Below are 17,062 nucleotides of genomic sequence, written 5' to 3'. Positions count from 1 at the left end.
ACTTGCATGCTCTAAGGTAAAAACAATCACTTTTTGTTAATAAGTGGACTTTTTTTTCGAAATGAAATAATAAACCTGTTTGTAAATATATTTCTTTAATTTATATTTAATAAAGAACCCCTTGTGTTGAACTCACAAACTATGTTGTTAACATACCTATGGATGAGCCCCCAAAGTAAAATACAGGGTTTTTTTATGGCATAAAATAGCTATCAAATCTCGTGCAAACTCTTGTTTGAGCACTACCAAGGTCGCTTGGCCGAGCGAACTCGAACCCATAACCTGGGTCTCAATGATCAAAGTGCTCAAACAACCAAGCTAGCTCCTTTGGACAACTTAACCCAAATCTTAAGACAATCCCTATCTTAATAAGCAAAGACTCTGCAAGGCATCGCCCACGTAAATCCACATGTGCGCGCGCTCGAGAGAGAGAGAGAGAGAGGAGGAGGAGGAGGAGAGAATTTTAACGTCGTAGGAAACTATTGTAAGAGACCTTAAGGATCTAACACCACACACACACACACACGAGAGAGAGAGAGAGAGAGAGAGAGAGAGAGAGAGAGAGAGATCACACTTCATTCACTAGCCTCACAGGAGATAATTACAAGTCCTTAAATTTCATCCAGGAAGAGTCGGTATCAGTTCCCTCCGAAGTGCATACAAATGAAGCAGCTTGTCCTCCTTGTGCCGAATCCTGGCACACATCGGAAGCCAGATGCGAAATCGATGGTGTTGATGAGCCCGCGCCAAGAAGCTCTTCCCAATCGGATGCATTTCTGGCAAACGTTAGATCAGCAGGAGTTGCATAGAGATCAGCTTGTATATTTAAGGTGCTCTCCACGGGAGGAAAATCTTGCCCAATATAGTCATGGGATGCCCCACATACTCCTACATATTTCTGATGCGTTTCATGCTTAACGTAGGGCGGCTGCTCCGTTTTTATGCTGTTAGCGAACGGGGATGTCGCTGCATGTAGATAAGCATTCGCGCTGCATTGCAGCGGCGTGCCACACACGGTGCTACCATGAACAATATTGCTTTGCAGCAGCTGCATCGGAAGTGGGGATGAGCTCCTTTCGGCTAATTGTGCTCCTGGTGTACCTTCCCTCATACTGGATGCTACTGATCCTATAAGCCTTGCCTCCTCGACTAGCTCGTTCAGCGTCTTCAATGGATAATCAATTAGCTGCATCTGACTTTGACTGGCCATATCAACCTTCATTGAAAGTGTGGCGGCTTCCTGCACAGCTTCACAATCCATTGCTTGCTGCTGATTTGGATTGGGTGCTTCGCAGCTTCCTGAGGCGCAATCTGGATTCATCATTTCCCCACTTTCTGCAGAGCATGCTTGTTGATCTGTCAACCTTCGCCTTTTGGGTATGTCGTTTAGCTTGGAGTACTGCTGCTGCATAAGCTGAGATAAGAAGGCAGGATTATGCATCGCCTTCGCAATGAAAGCGATCATATGCTGCTGGCAGTTCTCCGACAATTGCAATCGCTGCCACATTGTCTGCAATTCCCTCTCCGTGATTTGAAGCTGCTGCCGTAACCGCAAAACCTCCATCATCAACACATCTTTGTCACGCTTGAGGCGATTAAGATCGCCATCAATTCCAAACTTCCCGACCTCCAGAATGGCACTAGCCGATGATCCAGACGGGCCACCACCCATGGTCGATGAAGACGACCGTTCTTCTGTATGGTGATGATGATGGTGATGCTGGGATGATGTGCCACTGCTATTGCTTGCAGGTTTTCGTCTGTGTATGCATCCAAGAAGCTGCCTTTGCCCTTTTACAAAATTGTCATTTGCGAATTCCCATCGCTCAGGATCAATTTTCCTAAACCCCTACAGGACGACGACGGCAAATATGACGTCGCTCGCAATACATGAGCATTTCTGTTCAAGTAGGAGAAATGAAACAATCAAATACTACATGATCACAAGTCTCAATGTTGGAGAAGGATAACAACATCAGCCCACAGCAAAAATGAAGGTGTCACAAACACAAAACACCCAAAACAGTATTTAAGTGCCAGGATCTTCAAACGTAAGCCAGGAATCATTAGAGCATTTAAATGGTGTATTAATTACAGCTCTTACATAGGTGTTCAGTTGACGAATGAAGCTCGAAAAATTGCTGTGCTTGAAGTACCGTGGCAGCAAGCGCTGGCAAAGCTCTGGCGGATTCCAAACAATGAAGCTGCTGCCCTCGCTACTCCATGAGATGGTGTTGTCTGTATCTCCATCGTCCACGAGATCATATGTCTTTGTTAGAAAAGGAGCGGGCACATTCGGAGCTGGTGCTACTATGGGCAGCGCTGATGATGTATGAGGGTGGTTTGGGTGCGCATCTGAGAGAGTGGCAAGGTTACCGAAATCAGCTACAGATGGAGTGTTAGAAGCTCGAGGTGCGGGAAGATGGTCGACACAAGCCGTACGGATATCTGAGAAAGCAGATTGGGTTGTCCCGGGTCCCTGACTTGATGATGCAGGCATCGAAGCTGCTGCTGCACTGCCTGCTGCAAGGTCGATGGGAGAGCGGAGGGCCGACGGTGAAGCGGCGACGGCCGCCAAGGTGGGCACCACCTGGCTCGTGGGCATAGGGGCCCGGCTGGAACTTGAAGCCATAAGCTCTGCGGAAAGATAAAGCTAAGCGCCGGCGAGCCACCATTGAGCTTGCATGAAACGACCTACTCGCAGATCGACAGAGCTGGGGGGAGGTCGCGATCCGAAGAGGAAGAAAGAAAGAAGAGAGTGGGGAAGGATTTGTATGGGGGGTGGGGCGTAGAGGGCGGTTAGAGAGAGAGAGAGAGAGAGAGAGAGAGAGAGAGAGAGGTGTGCTTTGCAAGCGTCGACAGAACCGATCTTCTAGAATGCAGATGCAGTTGGGTGGCAGCTGCCCATTCAAACTTCTATATTCCCCCCTTGCACTCTCAACTCTCTCTCTCTCTCTATTCCCCCCTTGCACTCTCAACTCTCTCTCTCTCTCTCTCTCTCTCTCTCTCTCTCTCAGGCTCGTTCTCTCCAGCGTCACACCAGTGTCTCAACTTAGGGTAGGGGGGCCAGTACTGTCACACCAAACTTCAAGGGGCCATCATTGAGGACTCGTGCATAAATTTTTTCATGTTAGGTTTGGCATGGCATAGTCTGCTCGTACAGATGCCATACAAAAAATTGGGGATCCATAAAGCAACATTTGGGAGCATTTTTAAAGGCCAACTCCAGCTTCCCTGTTAAAAAAAGTTCCGTTAAAGGGATGCACTGTCGCCCCCATTGCTGCCACGTTGACCGCCAATCCCGGAACACACGCTATCGAGTATAGGCACATCCAGTAGCTGGTTGGTGCAGGAGGCTGTCCAAAGAAAGCGAGGAAAAGGAAGAAGAGCACCGCAGCCAGGTCCGTCAACCAGCAGGGAGGCTCTTCGTCCACGATTTCCAAGTGAGTTACCAAACTCACTCAGAACAGTTTACGTTTTGCTCTTTTTGAGTGTTGGAATACAATTTCTTGACTTCTGCTAACTTGATTGAGCTAATTCCTCGGGCGCATGCACACACACACACACACACACACACACACACACATAGAAATTTTGATCGAGTATTAAAAGTGACATTTAATAGTGCTTGTAAGAAGTTTGTCTATGTTTAAGATTGAGCTTGAGACAATATCCGAGATACGAATTGAGCGACGATTTTGAAATTCCTGAGAAAAATTGCATTCGGGGTTGAGCTTGAGCTTGTTCTTGACAAAACCTGAAATTTAAATTCAGTTGAGATTCGAAATTGAGCTAAGATTTAAATTGGGTTGAAAATCTGAGATTCAAATTGAGTTGAAAATATGCATTCAAGGTTGTTCTTGACAAAATCTGAAATTCAAATTCAGTTGAAAATCTGAATTCAAGCTTAAGCTTGTGAGCATGTGTCTTTCCTCGATGCTTTTTTCAAGCGAAGTGCTTGTAAGCGTGCTGCCCTTCGAGCTTTTTGCCAAATGTTTGGCACATGTAGAGGATGTAGCGGTGCGTGGGGAGTCTCTCCTTCCCATAAGATAGCTCGCATCTTGTGTTCAAATTGGATTTGTTGAGCATCCCACTGTCTTTTTGCTGGCCTTTTTAGCTTCTCTTCTTCCTTTTGTTGCTTTCGATGAAGACTTAACTCCATAGTCTCCTTGCGCTTTTGCTCCTTTTGCTTTCGACGTTCCTCTTTAAGTTGGTCTAGTTGCTCTCTCTTGGCTTGCTTTGACTTCATGCTTTCAATGTATTCAGATGATGTAAGGATAAGAGAATTGGTGTAGTCCACGAAGGCCTCTCCTTGCACTTGTCCTATTGTGACATTCTCATGTGGCACTTTGAGGATTTCAATCACACTAGGGTTTGTCAGAGGAGGTGGTAGGTCAGCCCCTAAAGTAGTCAATACACTTGCCACATCACATGCTACATCATCCATTGGAGTGCATGGCACTTGACTACAATCTGGCTCTTCTTCCGAGCATGGCACCTGACTACAATCTGGCTCTTCTTCTGTTGTGTTGCTTGAAATGTGTACATCCATGTACTCACATGGCATGCATGAAAGGTCTATTACTTGATGGTTGAAAGGCCATACATTAGGGGAATTTTGAGGTCACTTTTGTGCCCTGTAAGAATATGTAGAGAGAGAATATATACTTTGTCATAAAATCTAATATCTAACTAACCCAAATGATTTTCTCATATTAAATTGATCACTTAATGTGGGAGAATAAACGGGAACAAGTGTTAAGATATAGGTATGTGCTTTTAGATCTATCTCAACACGGGGCCAATGTAAAGGGGCCCAAAAGGGAGATGGTCTATCAAAGAGCAAGGCTAACCAATGGAGCATAAGACCTTAGGGTTAGCTTCATTGAAGACCTCCAATAAATGTGTGTAAAAGTCCTTTTGACCTTAAGTAAGCTAGGACTGGGCTTGAGGTGGGAACCCGGCCCAAGCTCGAGGTGCTTGTCCTGCTTGAGGTGCTTGTCATGCTTGAGGTGTTTTTCATGCTTGAGGTGCTTGATTAAGATGCTTGAGGTGCTTGACTGGCTCCATGCTTGAGGTGCTTGACTTGCTGCATGATTAAAGTACTTGAGGTGTCTTGAGAAGCTTGCCTGAGATGCTTGTGGGAACCCCCCCTAGTTCAAGTGCTTTGTCATGCTTGGTGAGTAAGGTGCTTGATCACCTAAAAGTCAAAAGCATTCCTACAAGAGGGGGGGCGAGCCCTTTTCCTAGGGCCTAGAGAGAGAACACCCACTCACACACACAAGGGAAGCCCATCTTGAAGAGGCAGCAAGGACACATGTCAGGCCCCTACCCATGTTACCTTCATGTGTTGCTTGAAGCCTATTGGCTAGGCTTCAAAGGGGTCCAATGATAAATTACATGAATTATCTAATTGTTTTAGCATTTATCAAGTCCTCTCTCTCAAAGGGGAAAGGGGGACACTTGTCCCAAGGCTACCCATGTTGCTTGTAATGGCTCCTGCTTGTGATTGGCTAGGCCTGGAGGGGTCCAATGAGCTTCAGGCATGAGCTACAAGGGGGGGTCGACCCAAGCAAGCTAGGGGGGTGCCTAGGGGGTATACTCACCCACACACACTCACAAGCACTCTCATTGTGTGATATGCAAAGTGCAAGAGCTCCCTCTCCAAGCAAGTAGAGGTTGAGAGCCTACACCAACACTCTTGGCTATGGAGTGCAAATCCAACCAAGAGCCATGCTTCAATGCTTAAGGCTTGCCATCTCCTTCTTCTTCATTACTATGCTATTATGTATGCTAGCAACAAGAGTATGATAAGTGAGGAACTAATTCTTTCTCCTACGAAATGTTTCTTCTTCCTCTTCCCTACCCTCATTCCCTGCTAGCTCTCTCCACCTTCGAAGGTGTTTGAGGTCTTGGGACTGAGGCTTGGGATAGTTAAAGCTTTCTTCAAGTTTATGTTATGTTTGTGGTGCATGAAGCCTTCCATCTTCATGGCATCACCTAGGTCACAAGGAACACAAAGACTGTATTGTAACAAGTCTCTCTTTATGGGAGAAATCATAATACAAATGCCTATTGGAGGGGGGACCGGCTCCACATAAATCCGGTCCTCAATTGTTGTCATGTTCTCTAAACTCTCTCTCTTGCAAAAGTATTGTCTATGCCAAGTTAACTAATTGCTATGATTATGTTGCTATCTTCAATTATGTCTACCCGCTATGCTCACAAAATCATTTCTTGAAAGTACTCTCATTAAATTCCGCTATTCTCAAATTGAATAGGCAAATTCCATTACATTGGTATCAGAGCATTTGGTTTCTCTTTTCTTGCTTAAGAAGAGAGGTCCTTAAGTAGCCTATAAATGGTTGATGTTGTTAATTATAATAGAGTAAGTGGAACTGGGATCTAATACCGGTTTTGTTAAGCCCACTATGTGGGGGATGGTGCACACCTCGGGAGCTTTGGACTTAATAATGGAGTCTTTTTAGACTTGCCTACGGCTTTACCATTATTGAGCCATAAGAAGTCCGAAAGGAGCTAGCCCTTGGCAACTCTGCTATGTTAGACCTACTCCTCTACTCTCTATAATTAACCACTTTGAGCCGTGGGTGTAGATACTTAAGAGCCGATTTTCAAAGGCTAAGAGGAGTGGCAACTAAGGTTTTGAATTGCCAAAGCATACACTAAGTACATACATAAAATTTTGTTAACATGGCTGACAATAATCAAGAGAGTAGAATGAACATTGATAGCTTTGATTTTGCACATGAAGGTGCTAATGATGATGCTCCCATGTTTGTGAATTATCTTGTGACTAGGTTGCAACAAGCTATGGGCAACCCTACCTTGCAAGCCGAAGTTACTCAACAACTTCGTGCCTATGGAATTTCCCTTCCTCTCCAAGAGGAGAGAGAGCTTAGGAGGCCTCTTGAAGAGACCCCCAAAAGAAGACTCTCTCCCATTCGAGAGGAGGAATCCAAAGAGAAAGAAAGCAATGAAAGTCTAAGTTCTTCTGAAGATGTGGCTCCACGAAGAAGGCGGTCTAGACGATCGCCTACTCCTCCCAAGAGGAAAAGAGCAACCCATAGTCCTTCTCCTCATCACTCTCAAAGGCAAGAGAGGAAACAAAGGAAGAAAAGGGCTAGGAAGAGGTCACCCTCTTCTCCTTCTTCTTCACCTTCCTTCTCTTCCGATGAAAGTTATGGCTATTCTCCTAGAGAATACAAGAGGGGAGGGCATCGCAAATCATTTCCTGCATGGCGAAGGTCACAAAAGCTAAAGAAGTTCAAGGAGGGAGGAAAGAGTATCTCTTTTCTCACCTACGATGGCACCTTTGGTGCTACCGACAAAGTGTTGGCCTTCATCCAGCAATTTGATGCGGTCTTTGGGGACGAGGGCTTCACAGAGTCCTCCAAACTACGCCATGTAGCTATGCACTTCCAAAAATCAGCTCGTCAATGGTGGGCTAGCCTTCGTGGCAATGGAGAAGCCCCAAAGACATGGAAAACTCTACGAGTTTCCATGATGAAGCAATTTCTTCCAAGCGATACTAAAGATAAAGTTCTTACCGAATGGCACGGCTTGAAGCTCCTCTCTCATGAGTCTATCAACAAGTATGTAGATAAGTTTTGGGATTTACATCTCAAAGCTACTGTCTTTCAAAAGATAGACCTTGCCGAGCAAAGACAACAATTCTGTGCGGGATTACCTGAAGAGATGGCCGAATATATCAACTCTCAACGGCCCGGTACTATTACCGAAGTAATCCACCACACCATGGTTGCTTCACGCATCAATTTCCATCAAGGGGCTAGACGTAATGTCAAGCCCATGGAAAACAAAGATAAAAATGATGCAAAGGGGAAATCCAATGCTCAAAATAATTCCCAAGGCACTTCCAACAACAACAACAACAATCAGTCCAAGGAGAAGGGAGTTTACAAAGGTAAAAACAAACTCTCTCCTGAAGAGCTTGAAGCTTTTCGCAAGGACCATAAGTGTTTCAAGTGTGGGGAGCAAGGACATGGCTATCGTTCTTGCCCCAAGAAGAAGACTCGCAATGAGACTCCTAGGGCTTCCACCATCGAAGCTCCAAAAGAGGATGCTCATTGCAAAGGATCATCACTCTCCTATGCTTGGGGAAAGGTAAGAGAGCATGATGCCTTCATCTTGTTTGACCCTGGCTCTACTCTCAACTTCATATCAATAGAGTTGGCCACCAAGTTGGGCATTCAAGCTTTTGAGATGGGAGATATAGTAACAGCTGATGCAGCTTTCAAGGGACAACAAGCCTCCGTTACTCCCTTGATTGGGAAATTGAGGCTTCATGTCCAAAGCTATGTCGACAAAGAAGACTTCTTCATCTCTCCCCTCCAACATCAGGATGTTATCCTAGGGGCACCATGGTTTGATCGCATGGCTGCCAACATGAAGTTCCCTGAAAGGAGAATTTACTTCACCTACAGGGGAAAGAACATGTATATAGATGCTAGTGAGCGTGGTCGCACTATTCCACTTGTAAATCCTCTTTCTTTTGATAAATCAATGAAGAGCTCAGTTTCTGCGTACATGATTTATGTCAAAGAGTCTCTAAAAGCTAATAATGTTTCATCAAATGAAAATGATAGGAATCAAGAAGAGTTAGACTTGTCTACTTTTCTAAAAGGATTCCAAGATGTGTTCATCGATGATATCCCTATGGACCTACCTCCAAAACGAGGGGATGATGACCATCGTATTGAGCTCCTTCCAGGAAGCTCACCGCCTAACAAACCTCCTTATTGAGTCTCACAAGCTCAACAAGAGGAGATCATGAGGCAAGTACAAGAGGTGGTAGACAAAGGGATGGTGAGACCTAGTTCCTCTCCCTTTTGTTCTCCAGTCCTTTTAGTGCAAAAGAAAGATGGTACATACCGTATGTGTGTGGACTATCGAGCACTAAACCATATCACTATCAAAAACAGATTTCCCGTACCTCGGGTAGAAGATCTGTTTGATAAGCTACAAGGCTCTACCTACTTCAGTAGGATTGACCTTAAGAGTGGCTATCATCAAATAAGGATAGTGGATGAGGATATCTTAAAGACCGCGTTTCGCACAACATTTGGTCTTTATGAATATCTAGTCATGCCTTTTGGCTTGACTAATGCACCAGCTACGTTCAATTGTTTGATGGAGAAAATTTTTAGACCATATCGAAAATTCACTGGAGTGTTCTTCGATGATATCATCATCTACTCCAAGTCTTTGGAGGAACATAAGCAACATCTCCAAGTGATTTTTCAAGCCTTGAGGGAGAACAAACTTTTTCTCAACCAAAAGAAAAGTGAATTCTTCCTTCAAGAGATTCAATATCTAGGCCATATTATCTCTCACGATGGTATTCGTATGGATCCATCAAAGTTAGAGGTAATAAAATCATGGCCTAACCCAAGGAATCTACATGAGCTAAGAAGCTTTATTGGTATGTGTGCATACTATAGACGCTTCATAGCAAAATTCTCTCAGGTAGCAGGACCACTACACGACTTAACCAAGAAGAACGTTAAGTTTGTATGGACTGCTAAGGAGCAAAATGCTTTTGAAAAACTCAAAGAGAAGCTTACTTCCCAACCAGTCCTCGTGCTTCCGGATCTCTCAAAGCCATTTGAGGTCCAATGTGATGCTTGTGGTGATTGCCTTGGAGCGGTTTTGCTTCAAGAAGGTGAAGTATAACCAGTGGAAAGCTCTCCACAATGCCATCAAAGATCATGGTCTTGAAGGTACATCAAGAAATAAAAAAGCAGAGGTATGGGAATCACTAGACAAAGTATTTTCCTACCGTGATAAGACATCCTGGGGCAAAAATGATCTGCCAAATTTCAAGAAAGTTCTCAATAACTTCAGAAGTGCAATGAAAGATGCTTGGGATCAGGAATTCACACATTACATGGTAAGTTTTTTATTTATTTTCTTACCTTTTTAATATGTACATACTTTTAGTTTGGCAGCATATGATTAATCTCATACTTACTAATTATTGACACACTTTTACTTTGCCAGCATATAATTTACAATCACACTCCCTGGTTTGTAAAGAGATGGGGCTCCCTGTCCATATGGTCTACACAAGGCATAGAGAAATCCCATTATCAAGCAAGAACCAAGTTTTTCAAGCATACAAGACATGGGGGAGGTGCAGTGAAGGCAAACAGCTTGCTTGAGGTTTTCCAATGGTTCTATAGACAAATATGGCATAGAACCAGATCAAAAATGACAAAGAAAGCACTACTGAACTCAGATTTAGCAAATGCCTTACACATGAACAAGCAGAAAAGACAAAATTCACATAATAGTTCATTTGCAAATGAAAAATTCTTACAATGGCTAGCTACAAGAGAGAGACAAGGTAGAAAGTGGGCCAATGTACAGGTTTGAGAAAAGTCAGTCTTCTGATGAAGGTACATCAACTTCACCCCTAAACTTCAGAAACTTCTGCTTATTGTAGCCTATCATTTGTCTCTTGAGGTCCACAGAGTGGGCAAGCACATAGGATGCCATTGTGGCAGAATAACCAGCTCTAGAACAAGTAATGCCAGGGAAGAATCCAAAAATTCTGATGGCTTCCTCCTTTTCCACCAATATTAACTTCTCTAACCCTGGAGGAAGCTGATATGAACCAACAACCTTTGCAAGTGCTTTAATTGCAAGCATTGGTAGCAATGGTTCTCTTGTAAACTTGTTATGGAATATAATGACAGTCTCTTTGTTGAGCTTCCCAATAAAGTGTCCCAAGCTCTGGTTCCTTCCTAAATTTAAGGGTCTGGAACCCTTCCCCCTGCCAAGGAATTTGTTTGTGTCCACTATTTCAATCTGCAAAAATATGTCTTGGTTAATTCTTCAGCACATTAATTAGACAAAGCAAAATGGTCATAAACATACCTTAGGAGACTCATCCTCCTCAAACAAGGCAAGTTCCCATATATCAATGGATCTAGTTGGCCTTACTTCATAATCTTTGGTCTTTACCTCTCCCATATGCTCTATTTTAAGCCTTTTCTGGATCTCATTGAACTCCTCTTCAGAAGGTACACCCTGTTGCTCATATCTCAGAACAATGTCCTGCACATGCTTTCCAACACTTGAGCTGTCAATAAAATTTTCTGTCTCTGTGTCCAAGACTGCTAAGGGGCAAGGTGAGTAATCAATAAATCCTATGTCATTAGATCCCCACTCAGCCAAAACTGCCAAAGCATAATCTTCCCTTCGATCAAAAAGATGCTGAATGTCATTCAGCAAAACATATTCCTTTTTGTTAATTTTGTATGTGGGAAATGTTGCTGTGCAATGCAAAGGATCAACATCTTCATCCTCAATGTCAACATTCTCCACTTTAGTGATGTTTTCTGCTTTAAATTTTGCAATGTCCAACATCTCAGTGCTTTGTAGTTTCTCTTCCTCTTCATGGAACTCCATCTCTATCTCCTCTTCCTCCTGGTCCTCCTCAGCCTGAGAAATCTGCTTTGGAATCTGTTTGCCCTCTGGTGTTGGGAGTACACTGAAGAAAATGATAAGTCCAAGGTCATACTCTACCAACTGGCAATGCATATTACCATGAAATTTGCAAGGCTTTATGATCTTTTGCCAGTCTGGATGAAGGGTTGACCACTTCTTTGCAATACCTGTCCTTGACAAGCTACCTGCTTTGCATATATCAACAAAATGAACAAGATTGTCAAGCCTGTGATCTCTGGTCAATGCTGTATATATCTCTATCAAGCCACTAATTTGTGTGGAGAAGCCATCCACAAGTACTTGAAGATCAAAGGCAACATTAAAAATCTCTTTGACACTTTGAAATCTTGTAAGTTCATTAACTTTGTAAAGAAAAGACATCAGCCTGTCTCATCAGCGGTCTCTTGTATATCCTCTGTATCCATTATGACAATCCACAAATGTCTGAGAAAGAGAAAAGAGAAGTCCATCAAGACATTAAGAAATAGACATGACATGGTGTGTAAATTTCTTCTATGACTAAAATATATAAATAAACTACCCTTCCTTCATAATGCAAAAAACTAATAATGGTTTATAAACAAGTATGCAAGTTGTAAATCTAAGCAAGCAAGAAAGAATTACATCAAATTGTGTCACTTGCTACGCGAGCTATGAGGGTTAGGAGAAAGTTGGCACTCAATAAATTCGCGCATGGCGTGACACTTGGTACGTGAAATCCTCGTGCTAGGAAGAGGTCGACAGCTTCAGAATTCGCGCACGGGGTGTCGCTTGGAGGGTTGGAGGCTTTATTTCTAAGCCTTGTGAAGCACAATAAGCGGAAAAGCGGGTTGGGTAAGTTGTTTATATGGCCAAAAATGCCGCCTCGGGGGGTGTGCAAAGCGGTTGCTGCCTCGAAGTGTGTGCCCAACGGCTAGTATGCGCCTAGGGAGGAGCGGTGTGCCTAGGGACTTGCGCATAGCACCCTATACAAGCCCAAGAATCTCCTCAAAACCCAAATCGAGCGCATTCTAAAGGAGATTTTACCCGGTTCTAGCGGCGCTTCCACAACCCGATTCTACCCGCGCTTGGATCAACCGTCACCCCGTGCGCGATCTGTGTATGTGTGAAGACATTACTCCCTTCGTCATTTTGCGTACGGGGTGTCACATATAATGTGTACCCCCAAGTCCACCAGGAGGAGTTTACCATGTGTTTGTATGTCTACAGCTTGTCACTCCGTGCGCGAGCCGCTTGGACGCTGCAAGCTTCCAATGCTATGGTTATCGCGCACGGGGTGTCACCATCCATTGCCAACACGGCCAGAGGCGTTTCTATTGGTCTTTGTGAAAGTAATAGGAAAAATTATATATACATCTTTTACTTTTCTTATAATAGTAAAAATTATATATACATCTTTTACTTTTATTACTAATGTTTGTTGTTTGTTGTGCAACAATCATTCCTATTCCTTTTGAAGATGGCAAGGACCAAGAAGACTGCAAGGAAGGTTGATGAGCCTCTATCCAAAGATGAAGAAGAAGTTCCTTAGCCTAGCAAAGCTTCAGCTAGTACTTTACCAAACCAACCATCCACTTCCAAAGTTCCTGGCAAACCAACCTCTGCTGGCACAAAGAAGAGCACATCTCAGAGGAAGGATTCTTCTCTACTTGACCCTAAACCAAGCAAAAGGAAAGCTACACATCAGAGGAAAGCTTCCAAGCCTCTGCAGCTTAAGACTCTCCTTACAAAGAGAAAGTTCAAGCAGGGGGTCAAATGTCTAAGAGAGATAAGGAAGGCCATAAAGGCCATCAATCTTGCAATTCCGAAACTGCCCTTCCAGAGGCTGTGCAGACAAGTTGCAGAGGAGTACAAGATTTCCATGAGGTGGACTAGAACTGCATTGGCATGTATCGAGGAGGCTTCTGAGGACTTTATGATTGAGCTTTTCCAAGATGCCTATATCTGTGCAGCTCATGCCCATAGGGTTACTTTGATGGACAAAGACATGATCACTCTCAGGAGGTTGAGATACAGGTTTTCAAAATTTTTGGAGCCTGTCCCTATGCATGATATAAAGGCATTCAATATTCTCAACATTCCTCCATGGAGGAAGCCCAAGGAGCCTGATGTAGGAGTTGTTGATATTACTGAAGAAGAGGAAAAGGAAAGGAAAAAGAGAGCCAAGGAAGACAAGGAAATTGCAGAGAGAAAGGAGCTTGACCTGTTGGAACCTCAGCTAGTGCCCCTCTTGAGGAGTGTCAATCCTACTGGTTTTGTTGTCACTCTATTCAGTGAGGAGGATCCTAGGGAGGATTACAATTCACTGAACTCTGAGACCTTGGAAATTCTCAAGGATTGGACCAAGGAGATCAATTCTCCACTCCTTATCACATGCCTCAGGTTGTTTTTGTTTTCCTATGTATTTTTGTTTATAGCAAGAACTCTTTATATAACAATATCTTGTACCAAGTTAATGATGCATACATATGAGCCAGACCTTCAACAAAAGGTGGAATTTTTAGACCCTTCTATCTCCCACTTTCTCAGGACAGAGACAAACATTAGAGAGCTCGAAAAGTGGTTGACTCATGTGGACTTGGAAATCTGTGAAATTTTCTTGATTCCTTATCATGAGAGGTAAGTTTCCTACCTACACCTTGTGAAGAGAATTTGCTAATTCATGTTAGAAGGCTAACCGAGGCTTGTTTTTATAGCTCACATTGGAGTTTAATTGCAATTGATATTGTGAAAAGAAAATGCTACTTTGTCAATTCTCTTGCTGGAGTACATGGTCAAGCAAAATTGTAAGTATAGCAGCACACACATTTTGTAAACCACAAGCACATACTTTTAGTAGTGCAGAACCTCATTTATAAAGAATTTTGGACAGTGCTGCTACAACATTTATAGAGACACTGGAGAATTGTCCACCCATGCCACAGATGCTGAATGAAATCCAATTTGCAGTTGTGAAGGTTGGAATTCTTTATGCTTTGTTCACTTCAATGGATTATCCTCAAAGATTTTTTCCCATAAATACATGTAATGAATTGCAGGTTCCAATCCAGCCTGAAAGCCATTCATGTGGATGGAGGGTAGTGACAAATGCCAAGCTTCTCTTGGACTTCATATACTGCAATGACAATCAGGATATAGAAGTATAGCATATTTCATATTTTCCAGCTGTATTTTTTCTCATTTTATTGTTCCTAAAACTTGCTTTCTATTGCCTTGTATAGATCAACAGAGAGTGCTATTGTGAGAACCATGTATGGTTGACAAGAGAAAGGATTATCAAGTATATGATTGAAGCAAATGGACAATTGCAAGAGGTATTTAAAGATGATGATGTTGAAGAGAAGGGGAAAGCAAAGCTGAGTGGTGAGCAAGAAAAGGCAAGTGAAGAGATGGATGATAAGAGAAAGAGGAAGCAGCCTTCAAGCCCTCCTGCCAAAGAGCCCTCTTCAAAAGGAAAATCTCCCAGGACAAAAGAGCCCACTTCAAAAAGAAAATCTCCTGCAAAAGCACCAACCCCATTAAGGAAGTCCCCTAGGGACAGGAAAACTCCTGGCAGAAAACTATTCTAGCTTATTGTAGCCCACTTGTATCAAGCTTCCCAGTTCTCTATTGTATCCAATTGTCTATTCTATAGCCTACTTGTAACCAATTGGCCCTTGTATGGACCCTTGTATGTAAGTGCAAATATTTGAAATTGAATACATTTTGATCACCTTGTTTTAAGACTCTGTTACAAAATCAAATCATTGAAGTAAAATCAAATCATTGGATGTTTGGAAAAGTTACATTTCAATAACAAAATAAAGATCCTTTTAGATCATGTGATACAAAATAAGATCCTTGCAGGTCATGTGATACAAAATAAGATCCTTGCAAGGCATGTGTTACGAAATTGCCTTGAAGGATGTTTAAGGCACCAAATGTACAATGCCATCCAAGATGTCCTTGCACTGTAGCCTCTTTTCATTCCTTTTTGATACCTACAAAAACAGTCCAAGTTAAATAAAGAACCAATAAGAGAACAAGAAACTTTTAGGCATAACAGTTACCTTTCCACCATTTACTTGAAAGCAGAATGTTGTGGGCAGTTCAATTTCATCATTTTGCAGGTCCAATCTCAATTGCTGTAAGCTACACATGCCTCTTATCTTTACAATTGACAGATGCTCATTGTTTACCCATATATCAATGTCTTCTATTGGGCTGTCAATGAAGTCCTCCATGTCTTGATCAAGTGGAGTTAGCTGACCACCAACATAGTGCCATCTTCTGTAATAAAATGACATAATGAAGTTTTGTGTCCCTATCATGTATTTGCAAGCAATTGAGCCAGCTTGCACATTACAAGTGATTCCATTCACTGTTTTGGTGTTCCAACCCTCATCCACAAATTCAAGTACATTTGCTGAGTCTAAAGTCTTCACTGAAAACATTGTTCTAGATTTTCTGACTTCAGCATTAGAGAAGAAGTCTACAAAAACTGTAATGGGCATGAATATAGAAATTCTACTCTGTTTGCTTGCTATGTTTGCTTTCAAACACTTTTGAATCTCACAAAACAGTTTGCACCTGTAGCCCTCACTTGTATTTGAGCTAGGGAGTGACCATTCTCCACTTTTGAAATCAGGCAAGTCTAGCTTGGTTGTGGCTCCAAGTTCTCTAGTCCTTCTAGGTGGAACATAATAATGGTCAAAGAAGAATATTCCATTCTCTGCCAGTGAACCCTTAGTCCTTCCCTTGTATGTTTCTTCACCAATTGATCCATGACACACATCCAAAATATTTATAACACATTCTACTGGCTGCCATTCCATAATGTTTGAAGGATACAAATCTGTACAACAAATAACCTTATACAACATGCATTACAAATAAGGATTTAAGTTAAGAGACTTACAGTTTGGTCTATGTAATGGCAAAGCAGAACTCTCTGAGTCAATATGCAGATCTTTATGCATGTACACATGCTGCACCAACACCTCTTTGATTGATTTTTTGTTGTCGCCAAAGCTGAAATCTTTAACAATACCCTTCCATCCCGCCAAGAAAGAGTTTTTGGTGGAAGACTTTATTCTCTTGTTCTGTTGCATCAGTATCTACGTTCCTTTGTGTATAGTTATTGGAATCCATTGTCCATTTTGATCAGTCGTGTTGTAAGTGACAATGGCTTCAATGGAAGTTCTTGGTCGTTTTGATCGTGATGAAGATTCCATGGTGAAAAAAGAAACGAGAAGAGAAGTCTAGTCTGAGTTCAAGAGAAGAATAAGCAGAATGTGCAAAAAACGGTTCAAAATTGGAAAAGATCATGAGATAGAATCCAAACGTTGTTTTATGATGGCGATGTGCAAAATGAAAACAATATAATATGAGAAGTACATCTTTCTAAAAGCGACAACTATTGAATGCCTTTGCACTTTTACTTGTTTACATTGCTATTTACCAGCTCAAAGTTGCGGTAAAGATAGAATATTTGCTTTTTTTGTGAGTTTTCAAAAATAGAGGTTCCGTGCTTTTCAACCATTGGTTGAGACCACTCTCTCTCTACACGCTAAAAGGCACAAAAATGACC

General features: G+C 42.5%; 2 protein-coding genes across 2 annotated transcripts; both read right to left on the bottom strand.

The window, feature by feature from the left end:
- Positions 1 to 550: 550 nt before the first annotated feature.
- On the bottom strand, positions 551 to 2,772 carry LOC147437074 (uncharacterized). Its single transcript, XM_086485838.1, has 2 exons — positions 2,105 to 2,772; positions 551 to 1,849 (listed from the first exon to the last, which is right to left on the bottom strand). Exons 1-2 carry the CDS (start codon positions 2,630 to 2,632, stop codon positions 602 to 604), a joined length of 1,776 nt encoding a protein of 591 aa, XP_086341964.1. The 5' UTR covers positions 2,633 to 2,772; the 3' UTR covers positions 551 to 601.
- Positions 2,773 to 3,907: 1,135 nt separating this feature from the next.
- LOC147437073 (uncharacterized) lies at positions 3,908 to 4,552 on the bottom strand. The gene has a single exon (XM_086486134.1). The coding sequence runs from the start codon at positions 4,550 to 4,552 to the stop codon at positions 3,908 to 3,910; it is 645 nt and encodes a 214-aa protein (XP_086342260.1).
- Positions 4,553 to 17,062: the final 12,510 nt, after the last annotated feature.

Source organism: Adiantum capillus-veneris, chromosome 17 (genome assembly GCF_014529385.1).
Source record: "Adiantum capillus-veneris isolate H3 chromosome 17, ASM1452938v2, whole genome shotgun sequence".
Lineage (NCBI taxonomy): Eukaryota > Viridiplantae > Streptophyta > Polypodiopsida > Polypodiales > Pteridaceae > Adiantum > Adiantum capillus-veneris.
This window is presented reverse-complemented; position numbering and strand designations above follow the sequence as displayed.

Bases quoted from the DNA above. Each gene is read 5' to 3' on its own strand.
- LOC147437073 (XM_086486134.1), bottom strand. From the start codon at position 4,552: ATGGATGTACACATTTCAAGCAACACAACAGAAGAAGAGCCAGATTGT.
- LOC147437074 (XM_086485838.1), bottom strand. From the start codon at position 2,632: ATGGCTTCAAGTTCCAGCCGGGCCCCTATGCCCACGAGCCAGGTGGTG. The intron at 1,850-2,104 runs GTAAGAGCTGTA...GTCGTCCTGTAG, and splicing joins TTCGTCAACTGAACACCTAT to GGGTTTAGGAAAATTGATCC.